This window comes from Lepisosteus platostomus, chromosome 6 (assembly GCF_059453375.1).
Source record: "Lepisosteus platostomus isolate fLepPlt1 chromosome 6, fLepPlt1.hap1, whole genome shotgun sequence".
NCBI lineage: Eukaryota > Metazoa > Chordata > Actinopteri > Semionotiformes > Lepisosteidae > Lepisosteus > Lepisosteus platostomus.
This window is the reverse complement of record NC_142616.1, coordinates 68,032,130-68,052,068: the sequence shown is the minus strand read 5'-3', so window position 1 is coordinate 68,052,068 and position 19,939 is coordinate 68,032,130. Positions and strand designations below refer to the sequence as shown.

Genomic DNA, 19,939 nt, shown 5'->3' with positions numbered 1-19,939 from the left:
CCTCACACAAAGTTCCTCCTTCTCTTATTCTGCAAATCTCTCCTTCCTGTCCTACGATTCCTGTTCCTGCTCTCACCAGTCCTGATGCTGACAGACACGGGGCTCCCCTCCTGGCTCCCCACAAGCGGTGTGACAGTGATAGTGTAGGTCACCCCAGATGCAAGGTCGCTGAGGTCGATGGAGGTGCGGTCTCCCAGGAGTTCAGACTGCTCTGTCCCATCTGGAGTAGAAGACACAACCACAGCACAGAGTTACAGCACAGAGCTGCAGCAACAGCACAGAGTTACAGCACAGAGCTGCAGCACAGAGTTACAGCACAGAGTCAAAACACAGAGTCAGAGCAACACCATAGAGGTACAGCACAGTGATAACTCACTGAGTTATGGTTCTCTCACAATCAGGAATGTACTCACCCTGTGTGTTGAGAACAGTCACTCTGTAGCCTGTGGCTCTAGACACTCTGGTCCAGGTCAGTCTGACCCGGCCTCCTCCCAGATCCTGGACCTGGACATCCCCCACACTCTGCACCTCTGTAAGGACACACAGGCTGGGGGTCAGACACACAAACACTCACCAGTGCACTCCCGACAGACACTCCAGAGACACGTGTGTCAGACCCCCCCTCCCCAGAGACACGTGTGTCAGACCCCCCCTCCCCAGAGACACGTGTGTCAGACAGACAGTGGATGTGATCCCCCTCCTGGTGGCTCGCGGTACTGTGAGGAGTCCCACTCACCTGCCCTGATGGTGACAGTGACGGGGGTCCCCTCCCTGCTTCCCACCAGCGCGGTCAGACTGATCCTGTAGGACACCCCCTCCTGCAGGTCCTCCAGGTCCAGGGTGGTCTGATCGCCTGGGATGCTGAGAGAGCGCTCCTTCCCGTCTGCAAGAGCAGAGAGCGGTCAGTTACAGCAGCCTCCTCCCACAGCCCAGAGCAGACCAGGCTCCAGCTGAAAGAATCTTCACATGAGGCTTACAAGCTTAGCAGCAAACTTTCTGGGGACAATGAAGAGTCAGAGCAGGCAACAGGAAGAGAAGTGTGTGTGTCCTGATTAAAAATATTGAGCACGCGCACGGACACTGGTCATGTCCAGGTGGTACCCACCCTCGGTGTTGATGATGCGAATGAGGTATTCGGTCGCCCCGGCAACGCCCGTCCAGCCCAGCCTGACCGTTCTGCCCAGAGTCTCCAGCACCCGCAGGTTAGACACGCTGCCCACAGGCTGATCCACTGCACACACACACAGCAGTTAACACCACAACACAGGGAGCAGAAATCATTTTCCTCAATGATAACTTCACTGCACTGTCTTAAGACAGTGCAAGTGCTTAGCACACCGGGGCAAGCTCCACAGAGAAGACACCAGGAGTCCCCCGGCTGGGGCGCAGTGCTGGCCCAGGCTGGGCGGCTCGAGCTGTACAGGTCAGCTGTGCCACAGCGCCGTCGGGACAGCGAAGCTGCTCTCGAGAGCTCACCTGTCAAGGAGGTGGAGGCGGGCGTGGCCACTTCCCGGCCCTCGTACAGCGTGTACAGCGTGATGACGTACTCCGTCCCAGGCTGCAGCCCAGTGATCTCGTATCTGTTAGTGCTGGTGGGAAATGACAGCCTCTGCGTTTCGCCCCCTGTGGGCCGGAGGACAGAATTGCAGGCATTATTCCACAGGCGCTGACGAGACCAGAGTGACCTCAGGATTTCATTCCAAACCAGCTATGAATGGCTGAATTGATGGAATGATCAACTGACTATTCAACAATGATTGAGAACCATTTATTTAATTTATGTAATTAATTAATTTTATGTAATTAATTTTAAAAAATGTTTTCCTTTTCATAAGTTTTGGTCACTGTTTTTGATATATTATTGATATATTGATATACCAGACCGTCTTAATGGAAAGAATGATAATTCAATACACTTTCAAGGGGTATTAGTGACATGAGCATAGTTCAATAAATCACATTTATTATAATAATACATTAACGAGTCAGATTAAACGTGCTGTGGTATAAAAATATCCTAACTTTAAGTGTTCTTTTAATAAGAAATTATACTAACATCTTGCTTTTGTATAGTGTTTTTCCTTTCAAAGCATCCTAAAGCATTTCATCCACACTAAAGTGCAGCCATTCCGATCAGGTAGGGACCTGAGATATTGCTCTATTAATTGAATTGCGGGAAACTTTTAGGGAGGCTTGATTTTCATGTCCAGACTGGACTTTATCCAGGAGACCAGAGGAAACAGGGGCTTCCTTAATGACCAGTACTCAGGACGTCAGTCCAGAACAGCGCCTCCTACAGCACAATGTCACCACACTGGGCCACTGGTCTGCACAGTGGTCTTCCATCCCACAGCTGACCAGGTCCCTGCGACCTGCAGGAGGACAGAGCTGCTGCCCACTGCAGTCCACATCTCTGTGCCGGGACACTCATTTCCCCAGGTCACCCAACAGAACCTCACCTGCAGCCCGCCTCCACTCCAGCCGGTAACCCTGTGCTGACTGGATCACGTTCCAGGTGACCCGAATGGAGCTGGGCCCAATCGTGAAGGTCCGGAGAGTCTGCTGCTCTGATCTCTCTGAGGGGGAACAGAACCAGAACAGTGCTGACTTTCACACTTGGCTATGACATGCTGACGGGCAGACATGGGGTGAGAGGAGAAGCCGGGACACACGGTCCGCTGGAGGTCAGGGCACAGTATGAACAGCTCTCAGTCCGCTGGAGGTGAGGGTACAGTATGAACAGCTCTCAGTCCGCTGGAGGTGAGGGTACAGTCTGACAGCTCACAGTCTGCTGGAAGTGAGGGTACAGTATGAGCAGCTCACAGTCTGCTGGAGGTGAGGGTACAGTATGAGCAGCTCACAGTCTGCTGGAGGTGAGGGTACAGTCTGACAGCTCTCAGTCCGCTGGAGGTGAGGGTACAGTATGAACAGCTCTCAGTCCGCTGGAGGTGAGGGTACAGTCTGACAGCTCACAGTCTGCTGGAAGTGAGGGTACAGTATGAGCAGCTCACAGTCTGCTGGAGGTGAGGGTACAGTATGAGCAGCTCACAGTCTGCTGGAGGTGAGGGTACAGTCTGACAGCTCACAGTCTGCTGGAGGTGAGGGTACAGTATGAGCAGCTCACAGTCTGCTGGAGGTGAGGGTACAGTATGAGCAGCTCACAGTCTGCTGGAGGTGAGGGTACAGTATGAGCAGCTCACAGTCTGCTGGAGGTGAGGGTACAGTATGAGCAGCTCACAGTCTGCTGGAGGTGAGGGTACAGTCTGACAGCTCACAGTCTGCTGGAGGTGAGGGTACAGTCTGACAGCTCACAGTCTGCTGGAGGTGAGGGTACAGTCTGACAGCTCACAGTTTGCTGGAGGTGAGGGTACAGTCTGACAGCTCACAGTCTGCTGGAGGTGAGGGTACAGTATGAGCAGCTCACAGTCTGCTGGAGGTGAGGGTACAGTATGAGCAGCTCACAGTCTGCTGGAGGTGAGGGTACAGTATGAGCAGCTCACAGTCTGCTGGAGGTGAGGGTACAGTATGAACAGCTCACTGTCTGCTGGAGGTGAGGGTACAGTCTGACAGCTCACAGTTTGCTGGAGGTGAGGGTACAGTCTGACAGCTCCCAGTCTGCTGGAGGTGAGGGTACAGTATGAGCAGCTCACAGTCTGCTGGAGGTGAGGGTACAGTATGAACAGCTCTCAGTCCGCTGGAGGTGAGGGTACAGTCTGACAGCTCACAGTCTGCTGGAAGTGAGGGTACAGTATGAGCAGCTCACAGTCTGCTGGAGGTGAGGGTACAGTATGAGCAGCTCACAGTCTGCTGGAGGTGAGGGTACAGTATGAGCAGCTCACAGTCTGCTGGAGGTGAGGGTACAGTCTGACAGCTCACAGTCTGCTGGAGGTGAGGGTACAGTCTGACAGCTCACAGTCTGCTGGAGGTGAGGGTACAGTATGAGCAGCTCACAGTCTGCTGGAGGTGAGGGTACAGTATGAGCAGCTCACAGTCTGCTGGAGGTGAGGGTACAGTATGAGCAGCTCACAGTCTGCTGGAGGTGAGGGTACAGTCTGACAGCTCACAGTCTGCTGGAGGTGAGGGTACAGTCTGACAGCTCACAGTCTGCTGGAGGTGAGGGTACAGTCTGACAGCTCACAGTCTGCTAGAGGTGAGGGTACAGTATGAACAGCTCACTGTCTGCTGGAGGTGAGGGTACAGTCTGACAGCTCACAGTCTGCTGGAGGTGAGGGTACAGTATGAGCAGCTCACAGTCTGCTGGAGGTGAGGGTACAGTATGAGCAGCTCACAGTCTGCTGGAGGTGAGGGTACAGTCTGACAGCTCACAGTCTGCTGGAGGTGAGGGTACAGTCTGACAGCTCACAGTCTGCTGGAGGTGAGGGTACAGTATGAACAGCTCACTGTCTGCTGGAGGTGAGGGTACAGTCTGACAGCTCACAGTCTGCTGGAGGTGAGGGTACAGTATGAGCAGCTCACAGTCTGCTGGAGGTGAGGGTACAGTATGAGCAGCTCACAGTCTGCTGGAGGTGAGGGTACAGTCTGACAGCTCACAGTCTGCTGGAGGTGAGGGTACAGTCTGACAGCTCACAGTCTGCTGGAGGTGAGGGTACAGTATGAGCAGCTCACAGTCTGCTGGAGGTGAGGGTACAGTATGAGCAGCTCACAGTCTGCTGGAGGTGAGGGTACAGTCTGACAGCTCACAGTCTGCTGGAGGTGAGGGTACAGTCTGACAGCTCACAGTCTGCTGGAGGTGAGGGTACAGTATGAGCAGCTCACAGTCTGCTGGAGGTGAGGGTACAGTCTGACAGCTCACAGTCTGCTGGAGGTGAGGGTACAGTCTGACAGCTCACAGTCTGCTGGAGGTGAGGGTACAGTCTGACAGCTCACAGTCTGCTGGAGGTGAGGGTACAGTCTGACAGCTCACAGTCTGCTGGAGGTGAGGGTACAGTATGAGCAGCTCACAGTCTGCTGGAGGTGAGGGTACAGTCTGACAGCTCACAGTCTGCTGGAGGTGAGGGTACAGTCTGACAGCTCACAGTCTGCTGGAGGTGAGGGTACAGTCTGACAGCTCACAGTCTGCTGGAGGTGAGGGTACAGTCTGACAGCTCACAGTCTGCTGGAGGTGAGGGTACAGTCTGACAGCTCACAGTCTGCTGGAGGTGAGGGTACAGTCTGACAGCTCACAGTCTGCTGGAGGTGAGGGTACAGTATGAGCAGCTCACAGTCTGCTGGAGGTGAGGGTACAGTATGAGCAGCTCACAGTCTGCTGGAGGTGAGGGTACAGTCTGACAGCTCACAGTCTGCTGGAGGTGAGGGTACAGTCTGACAGCTCACAGTCTGCTGGAGGTGAGGGTACAGTATGAGCAGCTCACAGTCTGCTGGAGGTGAGGGTACAGTCTGACAGCTCACAGTCTGCTGGAGGTGAGGGTACAGTCTGACAGCTCACAGTCTGCTGGAGGTGAGGGTACAGTCTGACAGCTCACAGTCTGCTGGAGGTGAGGGTACAGTCTGACAGCTCACAGTCTGCTGGAGGTGAGGGTACAGTATGAGCAGCTCACAGTCTGCTGGAGGTGAGGGTACAGTCTGACAGCTCACAGTCTGCTGGAGGTGAGGGTACAGTATGAGCAGCTCACAGTCTGCTGGAGGTGAGGGTACAGTATGAGCAGCTCACAGTCTGCTGGAAATTCTCAGCTCATGCTGTAACTCACTCATCCGCCCACATCCTGCCAAGATCTGGCCATGTGCTGTTTACACAGGAGGATTCACAGCTCTGTGTGAAAATCTCTCCTGGACACTCACTGTTGAAAGGGGCAGGACTCTCACTGCAAGCTTGAACTGGTCGACTTCAAGGAGGAGTGTTCAAAAATTAAAGACTACAAAGGAAGAGTTTTCCAGGCATCAGACGTTCAGAGAATTAAACTCCTGATGACTAGAGATGTACTAGGAAAGTGAGATGTGAGTTTATCTGCCCTGCGGCAATCTAAATATACGCAATGGTGTGCAGGTACCATCACTCTACATACACAGCAGTTGTGCAGGTACTATCACTCTATACCAGAACTGGATGAAATAAGGCCCGCAGGCCGGTTCTGACTGGACCGCCGTGTCCAAATCAAACCAACTGTATTTTACAAATTTGACAAGTGCATAATTACCAAGGGCACAGTGTTAAAATTCAAAGAAAAGGTTCCGCTAATGAACACCAATTAATACTGTAGCGGTCTCCGTTTCTTCAGCTGACGAAGATGCGTTGCTGGGGCAGAAGGGGAGGTTGACGCAGTGAGCTATGTGTTTCATGCCAGACTCATGCAGGTAGAAGACTGTCCTGAACAACTTCTTTTCTTTTATGGCTTCTTCACCAGTTTGGTTTGTAATAAGATAATTGTACATCACCGCATCAACCTCAGTCACTCATGCTACAGTACTTTCACTGTCAGTCGCTCAGGGGACTTTTATTATGATACTACTCTTACACTGCCACCGCATGTTGCTATGGCTACAATACAGAACTGTTTGAATGGCAGGTTGACGTGTTTTTTGCAAACTCTAAAATGGTTCTGTCCAGAAAAAGAAAAGGAGACACTGGCTGCAGTGTGTTTAATCAAGAATGGGCAGTAAAGTATTTATTAACTGAGTGGAACACACTGCCCTTGTCCAAGCCCATCAGAGACTGCACTCCTCTGAGTACAGTTTTCTTTGTGTTACATTACAAAACTGAGCCTGAAGTGTGGTTGCTTTTCTCTGTAGTAAATAAAATGATTGAATATGACTGTCGGTAGAATATTACTAAACAGTAGGCTTATATGGACATGGAATATAGTTTGAGGATTCTGTGGGACACCTCCATTGACTCATAGTTTGGGATAAAAAGTTGCATGTGGCCCATGGACACATTGTGCATTCATCATGTGGCCCTCAAAAGAAAATAACTGCCCAGCTCTGCTCTATACACACCAGGAGTGCAGGTATATACTTTAGTGTACAGGTACTGTCGCTGTATATCCTGTAGTGTCAAGGGGTGCAGGTACTGTCAATGTATCCTGTAGTGTCAGGTGTGCAGGTATCGTCACTCGATACACACCAGCTGTGCAGGTATATACTTTAGTGTACAGGTACTGTCAATGTATCCTGTAGTGTCAGGTGTGCAGGTGTTATTTGGAGCCAGTGTTCTCGCTGGGGCGCTGTGCCTTACCTATCTTGAAGCGCGCGGTAGCTGCAGGCCCCTCTGTGGTGCCGTACAGAGCGATGACAGTCACAATGTACTCGGTGTCAGGCTGCAGGTTGGAGATGGTGTGGGCCTCCGTTCCCACGGGAATATTGAGCCGGTCCACCTCCCGGCCTGAGAGAGCAGGAAAACTGTTAGAACACACAGCAGGCGGAGCAAGGAGTTCGCCAAGGAGTAGAGGCAGTAGGAGGCAGCAGTCCTGCAGGGTGCAAATCCCATGAGATTTCACTACCTCCGCACTCAGTGACCTCACTGGGCTGATCATCATCTTAACAGCACCAGTTCCACACTTCTCACCATCCTCAGATGGTACCTTGAACCAGGCCCTGCCCCTCACCTGTGAACGGCCCCCAGACCAGAGGGGTCTCTGTAACCAGGCCCAGCCCCTCACCTGTGAACGGCCCCCAGACCAGAGGGGTCTCTGTAACCAGGCCCAGCCCCTCACCTGTAAACGGCCCCCAGACCAGAGGGGTCTCTGCAACCAGGCCCAGCCCCTCACCTGTGAACGGTCCCCAGACCAGAGGGGTCTCTGTAACCAGGCCCAGCCCCTCACCTGTGAACGGTCCCCAGACCAGGCGGTACCCTGTGGCTCCTTCTGCTGCCCTCCAGAGCACGCGGACACTGCGAGGAGACACGGTCTGCACAGAGAGCTGCTGCACGGGCTCCAGACGCACTGCCACACACAGAGACACATGGTAAGACGGCCTGATGCAGACCGCACAGCCTCAGATAAACACCTGATGCAAAATCGCCAAGATGTCATATTGCCTTTTTAAACTTCTGGGATACAGCAACATAAAAGGCAGAGGCCATAAACTGCAGTACAGACATCCTCCCCCAGGTGGCGGCATGACTGCCTTTGCACAGCGCTTCGGGGTCACTCACAGGTGCGTGCTGTAGTGGAAGACGGCGCAGCAGAGCTCTGGGTGTACAGTGGGTACAGGGTCAGGGCGTACTCAGTGTCAGCCTGCAGACCCTCCAGCGTGACAGATGAGGCATCGGGCAGAAGAGTCCGTTCCTCCAGCTCAGCGTCCGTGCGGCCTGAGACACACGGGCAGAGGAGAGACAGAGGGACAAGTGGACACACAGTCAGAGACATGCGGACAGGCCAGTGGGAACACACTGGGAAGAGACTGCAGGCGCCAGTGTGGTCCACCCTGTCAGTCTGAGCTCCGCGGACAGTGCCAATCTGCTGTCAGCTGGCATGAAGCACCTTTCACATTTCTGCTTCTGTGTTTTAGCATCGTTCGCTTTTGCTGGGTCCACTCCTGTCCCACAGCTTGTCGAACCCGTGTTCAGTGCTAAACCAAGAAGGAACAGTGTCCCCAGCAACGCAGATGAGATACAAAACAGAAGCAGGACTGAAACCTCAAACAGCCATTCCTGTCTTGAGTGGAAGATCTCTTTACCACTCGTTCCTGCTCGGTGGGAAAAACCCAGTAAAGAGAAACTCACCAGCCCCCGCAGAGAGGCTCACACAGCGGACCCCTGCCCCACCTACCCCCCTCAGCCAGACATGAAACAGACGTGCGCCTCTTTCCCGCGATGGGTTCAGGCAGGGAGGCCGGGACGAGACTTGCTGCGGAGCCGGGAGACGCTGCCTAGCTGTTGCTGTGTTCATGGCAGGCAGCTGGCTGGCCCGCGTGCCTCCAGGCGCTGCATTTTTCCCGGGCTGGCAGAGAACTGAAGCAGGGCGTGGCACAGGGTGGGGGCGGCCGGCTGGCACCCAGCCAGCGGAGCAGCAGCATGTGGGGCGGGGGGGACACGCGGACTGACACACCTGGAAACACCTGGGCACGTTCGTGCACAGCAGCAGCACACTCCTCGGCTCTGCCTGCTGCGCTCCGCTCCCACCGAGAGTGAACACGCACTCCTGACGCAGCTGAAGAGCTCACACTGCTCCCCGGGAGCGCAGTCAACAGGCACTACTGCACTGCTGCCGTCTCTGGCTGTTCCTTAGGAACAGCCCTGCAGTCAGCAAGAAGCAGCATAGTGCTGACAACAGTTCCACACTGCACAATAGGCAAGAAGACAAAAAGCAGTGACTTGCAATGCTTTTGTACTTGGTTTATGGTTGTTGTACACGACTGCATTTAACTCATATGCAACACTGCTGCACAGAAACTTGTGAGAGAGACGGGCAATATTGACAGGCAGACAGGCAGACAGGCAGCACTGTGGTCGCCAGCCCAAGCAGCTCACAGGGCCTGAGCTGAGGCTAGTCTCTGGGTCTTAGAGAAGTGAGGCTGGAAGGCTTGAGGGGTGGCACTGTGGCGAAGAATCTGTGCCTGGCGCTGCAAGGGTGCCGGTTCAAATCCCATGACCGGCAGAAGAATCCTACTCCATTGGGCTCCTGAGCAAGGCCCTTAACCCCAACTGCTCCAGGGGACGCTGTACAATGGCTGACCCTGCGCTCTGACCCCAAGCTTCTCTCCCTGTCTGTGTGTCCATGTCACATGGAGAGCAAGCTGGGGTATGCGAAAAGACGAATTCCTTACGCAAGAAATTGTATATGGCTAATAAAGTGATCTTATCTTATCTTCTGTGCAGGCACCCAGTGCAGAGACCCAGAGACCCATGTACACCATCTGGTTGAATGAAGCAAGCAGGCTGAAGTCACTAAAGCACCAGTCTGCAATCCTGCAGGCCCTGGTAGCCCCGGCACACTGTGCACTAGCACTCTCAGGCCTGTCTCGGGTCTCAGCCTCAGACTCAGCCCCATGCAGGCATGCAGCGATGGGTGGTCATCTTACTGGACTTGCGGCTCCATGATCATGAACCTGCCTACAGCACTGCTGATCCAGGCTTCTAAAACCCTCCCCTCCCACTTTACCATGTTCCCAGCCTTTCCTCTGGTTCTAATCCTCCCGGCTGTGAGCAGGGGGCGAGACCAGGGAAATGCCTGGGGTCAGGTGTCCCCCTGTCTGCAGGACCTCAAGGGGATTAACAGGGTTGTTCACTGTTTAAACAAGTGTGTTTTAAGCACTGTTTGTGAACACAAAGGGCTCTTTCATTCTCATCTGCCCTTTCCTGGGGCCAGAACCACATCCGGACAGGAGGCTCCAGTGAGCAGGGTGAGCAGGGTGAGCCCCCCAGCGCCTGCAGGAGTGGCCAGCCTGGCGATGTGCTGCCTGCAGTCCCTCCTCCGGACTCCCTGACTCCCGGACTCAGCTGAAGCCACAGTGAGAGCGGAGCACTGCCGGACCACCTGCGGAAAACCGTCCCTCACCTCTGGGCCCGTACGTCAGCCTGTACCCCTGGGGTCGGGAGGAGGGGGGGCTCCAGGACAAAGAGAGGGAGAAATATCCCCTCCGGACAACTCGGAAGTTCGTCGCGCCCGGCAGGGAGTCTGAGAGAGGAGACGAGAGAGAGGGATGTGAGAGAAACCGGGACACGAAGGAAAAACCAGATAAAGACGGAGAGCGATGGAGCAGCTCTCCTGCTGTCTTCCTCTCTCGGGCCTTGTACTGCAGTACTCACTGGTCCTGGTTTTTCCAGACACGGACTCGCCCACGCTGTTCGGATACTGAGCAATCACTGTCACCAGGTAGTCCGTCGCCGATTTCAGCCCCCGAGCCACATGGCTCCTTTCCGCGGATCCCACGTTCACCTGCGCACACACAGGAACCAGCAGGGGCGCTGTTACGGCTCTCAGGACTGAGGGTGGGGACACAGTGACCACAGCCAGAGAGCTGGACCTTCTGGATGCTGTGACTGGCCCTGGCAGAGCCCAGAGCCGCCTGGACTGCTCCGACAGAGGGACCTCAGAGCCCCCTCCTTCATGCATGACGTTCGCCACAATACTACGTAACTCTGGCTTGAAAACCTGGAGAATTAATTTCTTTTATCCAGATCTACACTGTCTCAGGTGTTCAGCACCTTCAGAATTTTACCCTTTTCAGAAAAATAGAAGCAAATTCTACTGTAAAATGAGAAACAAATCTGTCATTTTCCAGTCTTTACCGTTTTGCTGTCATACTGCTCATACTGTTGCACTTATCCGGTCTGTTGCCTATATCCAGTCTCCTACACTGCGCTAACCTGTGATTTATTACCTCACAGTCTACCCTGGTAAATCAGCCCGACCGATAACTCAGTGGTGTAGAAACAAGTCCTCCCCCACCTCTCGAAGCTCAGCTGTGATTGGCTGTCCCAGCCCAGAGAGGGGTGTGTACTGAATCCTGTAGCCAATCACGGGGCCTCCAGCAGGGCTCCACCGGAACCGCACAGAGTCGTATGTCTCCCCAGAGAACTGCAGGCCGGATGGCCCAGTGAAGACCTCTGAGACACAGGGAGGAGAGTCACCATCACAGCACTGTCACAGTCTCACACAGTAACACTGCTAAAGCCTAGCAAACTACTGCACAGCATCACTTGCTAAAACCTGCACGATTTTCCTGTTTATTCTGTTTGTTTACTGAACTACTCAAGGCTGTAGCTCTTTAATAGGGACATAACCCCCCTTGGCCCCCTTCATGTCCGACTGCCACACCACCACTCACTATCTCCCAGCAAACTGGCTTGAAGCCCCTTCTACACAAGGAAAAGGGAATGGCTCCAAACAACGTCAAAGCAGGTTCACATGGCAACCGGGCCCATACCGTCGCTGACGTAGGTGCCACCGGAGCTGGAGCAGACCCGCGGCGCCACCAGGGGCAGCAGAGTGTTGAGGATCTTGAAGTCGCCGATGTAGAAGGAGAATTCGTTCCGCGGCTGAGAGGCCAGCTGACCCAGCTCCCTGCGGTCCGCGTTCTTGATACCTGAGTGAGAGAGGCTGGGTTAGGCGTGGGGCTACAGGGCTGTGGCTAGGGTGTCTGGATTTGGAGTGGGGCTACAGGATTAGGGGTGGAGCTACAGTGGTGAGGTTAGGATGTCTGGATTAGGGGTGGGGCTACAGGATTAGGGGTGGAGCTACAGTGCTGAGGTTAGGATGTCTGGATTAGGGGTGGGGCTAAAGGATTAGGCGTGGGGCTACAGTGCTGAGGTTAGGATGTCTGGATTAGGGGTGGGGCTACATGATTAGGGGTGGGGCTACAGTGCTGAGGTTAGAATGTCTGGATTAGGGGTGGGGCTACTGGATTAGGGGTGGGGCTACAGGGCTGTGGTTAGGGTGTCTGGATTAGGGGTGGGGCTACAGTGCTGTGGTTACGGTGCCTGGGTTAGGTGTGGGGCTACAGTGCTGTGGAGAGGCTAGCAGTAATGTTATGGGATCAAAGTTGATGGCAGAGTTATGACCTGGCCTTTTAAACAGTCACCACTTCCCAACAGCCTTTGGTCTGCAGTCAGTTGTGGCCATTGTCGCAGTTCAGCCTCTGAGAATAGACAGAAGCTGGAGATACTCCTGCAGATATCTGAAGAGGACAGATGGAGAACCTGTTCCTCCAAACCCACCTCAGCCTCCAGATGAACTCCACGTCCCGCAGGGCCTTACCTACAGCGAACACCTTCACCCCCAGGTCGCGCAGCTTCTGGGAGGGCGGCTCAACGTTGTCCTGAGACTTGCCATCCGTGATGAGGACAGTGACCTGAAATACAGCAATTACACTACTCAGTCCACATCCCTACTGTCCACACCCCTACTCAACACTCATGACCCACTGTCCACAACCCCAGTGTCCACACCCCTACTCAACACCCATGACTCACTGTCCACAGCTCTGCTCAACATTCAACACCCACTGTCCATACCCCTGATCAACACCCAGCTACAACTGTCTACACCTTCACTGTTCACACACCTGTTCCAACACTCAACACCCACTGTCCACACCCCCACTGTCTACACCCCTGCTCAACACTCATGACCCACTGTCCACACCCCCACTGTCCACAGCTCCTAGTGTCCGCAGCTCTGCTCAACACTCAACACCCACTGTCCACACCCCCACTGTCTACACCCCTGCTCAACACTCAACACCCACTGTCCACACCCCTGCTAACAACCCAACCACAACTGTCCATACCCTCACTGTCCACAGCCTCCCCCCCCCGTCTCTACCTCACCTTGGGCACATCCCGGAGTGCCGCCCTGCTGAAGAAGTTGTCTGCGACGTACTTGAGCCCTGCGCCGGTGCGCGTGTTCCCACCCTTGTAGTTGAGGTTGCGCACGGCGCTGATGAGCTCGCTGCCATTCTGGTGCGTGGCGAAGGTGAACTCCTCCCTGCGTGTAGACAGACAGGCGTAACCACACTGGCAGAGGCGGGCAGAGAGGCGTCAGGCCCAGGCAGGGCGGGGCTCGCCGGGGACGGGGACGGAGTGGGGCTCGGCGGACAGACCTGGAGGTGTCGCTGTACTGCACGGCTCCGAAGCGCACTCCCGTCCTGCTCACCGCGCTGGCGAACGGGGCCACGATGCCCGCCATGAAGCGCTTGACTTCCTGGAAGTTCGATCGGCCGATACTGGAGGAGCCGTCCACCAGGAACACGATGTCCGCCGCTGCCACATTCCTACATGTCCCTGAGAGAGGGGAGGGACGGAGACGGGAGGAAGGACAGAGAAGAGAAAAAAGACAGAGGAGAAAACCGACAAGGACAGGAGGGACAGAGAAGAAGAGAAGTAAGGGGTCAGTTTGGAGGACAGAGAGGAGACAGAACAGGGTGGACAAGGAAAGACAAGGAGGAGATGTAAAGTGGGGATTTTCTTCTCCTTCCTGACTCCTTTCTTTTTTGCCTCCCTCCTTCTACTCTACATGCCTTAAACCCTCCTTAGCTAATAATAATAATAATAATAATAATAATAATAATAATAATAATAATAATTGCTTATATAGCACTTTTCTGGACACTCCACTCAAAGCACTTTACAGGTAATGGGGATCCCCTCCACCCCCACCAGTGTGCAGCCCCACCTGGATGATGCTCCAGTCCTCTCACACACACCAGCTCTCAGTGGGGAGGAGAGCAGAGGGATGAAGCCAGTTCAGAGAGGGGGGTTATTAGGAGGTCATGATGGGTAAAGGACAGGGGGATATTTGGTCAGGACACCAGGGTAACACCCCTACTCTTTTCGAGAAACACCCTGGGTTTTTTAGTGACCACAGAGAGTCAGGACTTAGGTTTTACGTCTCATCTGAAGGACGGCGCCTATTTACAGCGTAGTGTCCCTGTCACTATACTGGGGCATTAGGACCCACATAGACCACACGGTGAGCGCCCTCTGCTGGCCCCACTAACACCTCTTCCAGCAAAAGCCTTAGTTTTTCCCAGGAGTTTTCCATCCAGGTACTGACCAGGCTCACACCTGCTGAGCTTCAGTGGGCTGCCAGCTGTGAGTTGCAGAGTGATATGGCTGCTGGCACAATGTCTAATATTACAGTGTAAAGAGCACTTCCCAGAAGCACCCTTGTGATCAGGTGCAGTACTGTACCTTGGCCTTCAGCATGGGGTAGTAAAGGGAGCAGGACAGCCAGCACAAGAACCCACATCTTCCCAGCCTGTAGACACACAGACACAGACATGAAGAGACAGACTACATGATACAAATGAGGAAAATGTTCACTAGTTAATAAACAAGGTCTGCTGTTCCATTACTTAAAATAATCTTAAATGTAAATTTTCAGCAACTGTTTGTTTTATGTCAGTGGCAGGTGTTCTGTCCAAGTCTCAGGCTAAATCCCATCTCCAGGCCACATCCTGTGCCCAAACACTCCCACACCTGGACTCAACAGCCACCTTGCTGTGCCCAAACACACAGCTGTTGGGCTGTTGCTGTGCCCAACAGCCATCCTGTGCCCAAACACTCCCACACCTGGACTCAACAGCCACCTTGCTTCAGAACGAGGTCAAAAACAGATGAGAGGAGTGCTTTCACCCCAAGAATCTACAAGAATTCCATAGGGAGTCTGAAAGGGTCCCGGAGACACGCCCACACCCAGCAAAGTGTCTTGGGAGAATACTGCTCAGAACTGGAATGTTAGAGCAGCAGGACAAGGCTGCGGAGAGCCTCTTTCAGACAGACAGAAACTGGAGGAGAAGCCCCACCTGGGCCCGTTATTAAAAAGAGACAAACAGGTCCTGCAACTGGGAAAGTGACTCACAGACACACTGCAGAGAGCTCTCTCTTACTCCCCACACAGCAGAGAGCTCTCTCTCACTCCCACACACAGCAGAGAGATCTCTCAGTCCGACACACAGCAGAGTGCTCTCTCACACACTGACACACAGCAGAGTGCTCTCTCACTTCGACACACAGCAGAGATCTCTCTCTCACTCCCACAGCAGAGAGATCTCTCAGTCTGACACACAGCAGAGTGCTCTCTCACACACTGACACACAGCAGAGTGCTCTCTCACTCCGACACACAGCAGAGTGCTCTCTCACTCCGACACACAGCAGAGTGCTCTCTCACACACTGTCACACAGCAGAGTGCTCTCTCACTCCGACACACAGCAGAGAGCTCTCTCACCCCATCACACAGCAGAGTGCTCTCTCACACACTGTCACACAGCAGAGTGCTCTCTCACTCCGACACACTGCAGAGTGCTCTCTCACTCCGACACACTGCAGAGTGCTCTCTCACTCCATCACACAGCAGAGTGCTCTCTCACTCCCACACACAGCAGAGTGCTCTCTCACACTCTGTCACACAGCAGAGTGCTCTCTCACTCCGACACACTGCAGAGTGCTCTCTCACTGTCACTTGCCTAAATATTTAGAGCACCAGTTCAGCTGCAGGATGAGTGATTCACCAGCCCTGCAGCCCCCCACAGTCTGGGGACTCCCACACAGAGAGCTCCCCATGGCGTGCCGATCCAAACCACTCCCCCCAGAGACCACCCACTCGTGTAAGCAGACACTCCACGAGGAGACAGGAGATCATGGAAAACAAGGATCTTAAAACATGGGAAAGGCTACAAAAAGCACAGGCCAATAGGCTCTTCTTTCTCTAACTGATCCGAGAAAACTGATCTGAAAGATTCCAGCAAATCAGCATCATCAATATAGCTGGATAGATTGTTCCAGACCCCCACAACCCTTTGTGTAAAAAAAGTGCCTCCTGTTCTTGATCTTTAATACCCTTTTGTTTCATGTCTTCTTATGAACTTTTTGACTGGGCAGTGTGTTGATGGTAGTCTCAGTGGTCAGTGCTCAGTGTGCTGAGAGTAGATCTGTAGTCAGTGGTCAGTGTGTTGAGAGTAGGTCAGTAATCAGTGGTCAGTGAGGGTAGGTCAGTAGGCACCCGGTCTCCCTGCACTGAGGCTTCTTCAGTCTGTCCCTCCACACGCCTGACTGTTCTCTGCTGCTAACCCTGAGCCTGCCTGCGCCATAAACCCTGGGATTACAGCCCTCCATAAAGACACCGAAAAGGCGCGCGCCCTCTCACAGGCTCTACGGACTGTTCCTCTGACACTCCCATAAAACTGCTCGCCGCCTCTTGAAAGTCTTTGTTCCCTGCAGAAACGCCCTGCATGCAGCTCCATCGCAGCACAGAGAGGACCAGGATGAGTCAGAGTGCTTATCAAAAGGGTGAGAACTCATTCCCTCCTTCCTCACTCATCAAACCAAGCAATTTAGGGAACAGCTGAGTGCAGTGCAGCCACAGCCTCAGGGCACCAGAAAAATTCCTTAAAGAACGCAATAATACTAAAGCTTAGCGTAATTATACCAGCCAGTAAGTACTTGTACTCTCACCAGCGGCTGGAAGCGAACCCTGACTACACTTGCCTACACCTCACTGCAGCAATACCCAGAGTTTAACTCTCATCTCACCTTGTTCAAAACCACAGTCAAGCTCACCAAACACTCAACCAGCACAAAGGCTCCCTTTCAAGCTGCTCTCAGTGGTGTGTAACTCCTGTACCGGCTCCACTGCACTCGCTCACTGTGAGACTCAGAACCAGCTGGAAAAGTCTCAGAAAAGTCTATGTTCAAGGCACTGAACAGCTCTACACCAATGTATAGTGCTTTGAGCTGGGTGTACATGAAATTTTTCACACTCGAAGAAGGCTCTACAGTCGAAATGCTCTTCTCAGCATGGAATAAAACTTACTTGTACATGAAAGATGCTATATATGAGATTATACTGTAGAAAAACAATATCAATCACAAAACCATCAACTTCATTTTACCTAAACATCATTACTACATCAATAACTGACCAACCTGCCATTCCACCAAGCAAACTAACCACTCACCACAACCAACAACCAACAAAATGAACTCGTCTACCACCTGAATAACTAACCTGCTGGCCAACATGGTAGGTTCCCTTTTAACACCCCAAAACTGATCTTGCTTGGATAGGATGACCTAACTGACACAAGGACACCATGATGGACAGCCTGTGCAGTTTAGTTCCACAATCAGAGCTATTTCTCATGTTGGTGACCAAAGGTACATGGCTCTACTACAGCCTACAGGCTGGGAATCATTCATCCACCGAGCCTGAGAAACGTGGAATTGAACAGCCAACCCAGTGACCCACCTGGTGCATCAACACCAAGCAACTCAACAGCTGACCACAACCCACTCAACACTCAACTGGGCCATCACACCACAGCCCAGCCCCACTTTACTAACAAACCAGCAGATCATTCACCCAGCCAGCCACTAACTAACCCACTAGCCCAGTTCTGTCCCGTCCTGCCTCCAAACTCACTGACCCTCCTGCTCGCCAGCCTGCCCAGCCCTGTGCACCTCACCTCCTGACCCTTCTGCTGCACACTGGCAGTTCTCACCGCAGACACTAGGTGGTGCCAGTGAGTAAAACTGACCCCGACCCGACCTGCGGAAACACAGGATCCTCCCTGACAACCAGCACACCTGTGCTGTGTTCACTTTTGCTTCCTGGCTCCGGGATTTCCCAGAGAAAACAAGCACCTTCCCTCTCTGTAATTACTGCTCCCATTGTCTCCCAGCCGCTGTGGCTCTCCCCTGCGGCACTGTAACCTCACACCCGCATGCCTCAGCCACAGCTCCATTCGCAACCCCGTCCTGTCTTCACACAGCTGCTCTTCCAGGCTGGCAGCAGGAGAACCTCCCGGCCCGGGCTGGCGCAGGCCTGGCAGCCTCCACGCCCGACCCGCGTCCTCCCCTGTCCGTCCCCCAGGCCGCCGCTAAAGCTTCTCCTTCTGACAGAATGGTCCTGCGACTGGAGCTGTTTCTCCAGGCTTGGTGATCAGTGGCCAGCAATCGTCTGGTCTGCACAGCCATCTTCCCACAGTCCCCTTAACCAGCCACTGTGTCACCTGCAGGTCCACATCCAACCTGTCCCTATCTGTCCCTCCCTGTCCCGACCTGACCCCACCTGACCCTCCCTGTCCCCACCTGACCCCACCTGACCGCAACTCACTGCACCAGCGCATTGCTGGCAGTGACCTCCCATTGACCATGTCAGAGAGTGAGAATGAAGGCCCCCCACTTTATTAGGGAATCAAAGCACCTGTGCTAGAAGGACATCAGGAGTCTCTGAGTTTCCCCATCTGGCCTGGTTGGTATTGGTCTGAGATCTCATCCAGCTGCTTCTTGAAAGACGCCAAGATATTGGTTTCAACACCATGGTGGAAGCAGGAGTTTTCCAGGACCAGGACATATTGAACAGGAGCCCTGGTTTGGGATTCACCAGGCCCAGCTACAGGGCAGCTGCTGAGAAACACCATCACCAGGGACGGGCACAGAGCACTGATACAGGCACACAGCACCATCACCAGGGCTCTCAGGAGAGGGGCACAGAGCACTGATACAGGCACATAGCACCATCGCCAGGGCTCTCAGGTGAGAGGGCATGGCATGCTGATGCTGTACCCCCAGGACACACAGGATCCGGGTAACAGACCCTCCCAGAAGTGTCTCCTGCCCATGATGTTAAAAGTGACTTCACCGGCAGGTTTCAACAGCAGGACAGCAGCACAACTCCAATACTAATGGACCACAGGTCCTGCCAGCGCGTTTCATAACTGCAAATTTAAATGCATCTTATTATTTATCTTTAATGCCGGCCTAATGCCCATGTTGCGTGCCGGCCGCCCTGTTGCGCTTTCCCACTTCAGATAACGGAAACGCGACAGACGGACAGGGAGACGCGTAGGATAATCGCTGGTAACCGTAAAACAAAGTTCCTGCAACCCTTACATGTGGTGCTTAAATATCGTCACAACAACGACAATGACAATAGTAATGATCTCCCCTCGCAGCGGAATTGGTATGAACCCGCTGTGTACCCGCCGGACCAGGTGAGCGCCGGTCACTCTGACCCCTCAGCCTGTCCGCAGCCCAGTCTGTCCGGCTGGACCGCAGCGCCGCTTCCGAACCGACACCGCACTCACCGCTCAGATGCTGCTCATGCTCCAGACCGCTCTTCCTCGCTACCTTGGCCGCCTGGGAACTTTCTATAAACACGGATCTGTTCACAGCAGCGTGCGTCCACCCCTCTCGAGTTCAGCGCAGCAACAGCACGGAGCCCCGGACCATCTCCAGTCCACGCAAATGTGCAACCGGGCGGAATCTATTTTTCTTTCTGCGTCTGTTATTTTAGTATTACTCCCCCCCCTCTCTCTGTCGGCTCAGGCTCTCCGCTGCAGTCCCAGGCTTGCCCGACCGCCTGAAGCGACTTTTCCTCTCTGTCTCTTCTCGGCTCTTTGAGCTTCTTGTAAGGAGGTCGCGTTCCTCCGCACCCCCTCCTCCCGGCCGCCTCGCAGCCAATAGGAGCTCCGAGCTGGGCCGCGCGCCCCCCGCCCTGCAGCGGCCCGCAGGTGAAGCTTCCCCTGTTTGCCAAAA

General features: G+C 53.8%; 1 protein-coding gene across 8 annotated transcripts in view; it reads right to left on the bottom strand.

Annotated features, from left to right (window-relative positions):
* The window catches only part of col7a1 (collagen, type VII, alpha 1), a 72,112-nt gene extending 52,293 nt beyond the window's left edge, over positions 1-19,819 (bottom strand). For 4 of the 8 annotated variants that reach the window (XR_015939700.1, XR_015939701.1, XR_015939702.1 and 1 more), the window contains exons 1-18: positions 19,489-19,818; positions 14,591-14,657; positions 13,501-13,681; positions 13,229-13,385; positions 12,657-12,750; positions 11,827-11,985; positions 11,349-11,506; positions 10,706-10,835; positions 10,455-10,574; positions 8,111-8,266; positions 7,779-7,898; positions 7,193-7,339; positions 2,460-2,576; positions 1,477-1,623; positions 1,106-1,231; positions 737-883; positions 414-530; positions 77-220 (exon numbers count right to left, since the gene is read on the bottom strand). Coding sequence is in view for 4 of the 8 variants with exons in the window: in XM_088637227.1 (XP_088493353.1) it covers positions 77-220; positions 414-530; positions 737-883; positions 1,106-1,231; positions 1,477-1,623; positions 2,460-2,576; positions 7,193-7,339; positions 7,779-7,898; positions 8,111-8,266; positions 10,455-10,574; positions 10,706-10,835; positions 11,349-11,506; positions 11,827-11,985; positions 12,657-12,750; positions 13,229-13,385; positions 13,501-13,681; positions 14,591-14,648 (2,278 nt within the window). In the remaining 4 variants the exon portion in view is untranslated. Of the gene's footprint in view, positions 1-76; positions 221-413; positions 531-736; positions 884-1,105; positions 1,232-1,476; positions 1,624-2,459; positions 2,577-7,192; positions 7,340-7,778; positions 7,899-8,110; positions 8,267-10,454; positions 10,575-10,705; positions 10,836-11,348; positions 11,507-11,826; positions 11,986-12,656; positions 12,751-13,228; positions 13,386-13,500; positions 13,682-14,590; positions 14,658-19,488 lie in introns of all 8 variants that reach the window. The other 4 variants (XM_088637225.1, XM_088637224.1, XR_015939699.1 and 1 more) reach the window with 3 other exon arrangements.
* Positions 19,820-19,939: the final 120 nt, after the last annotated feature.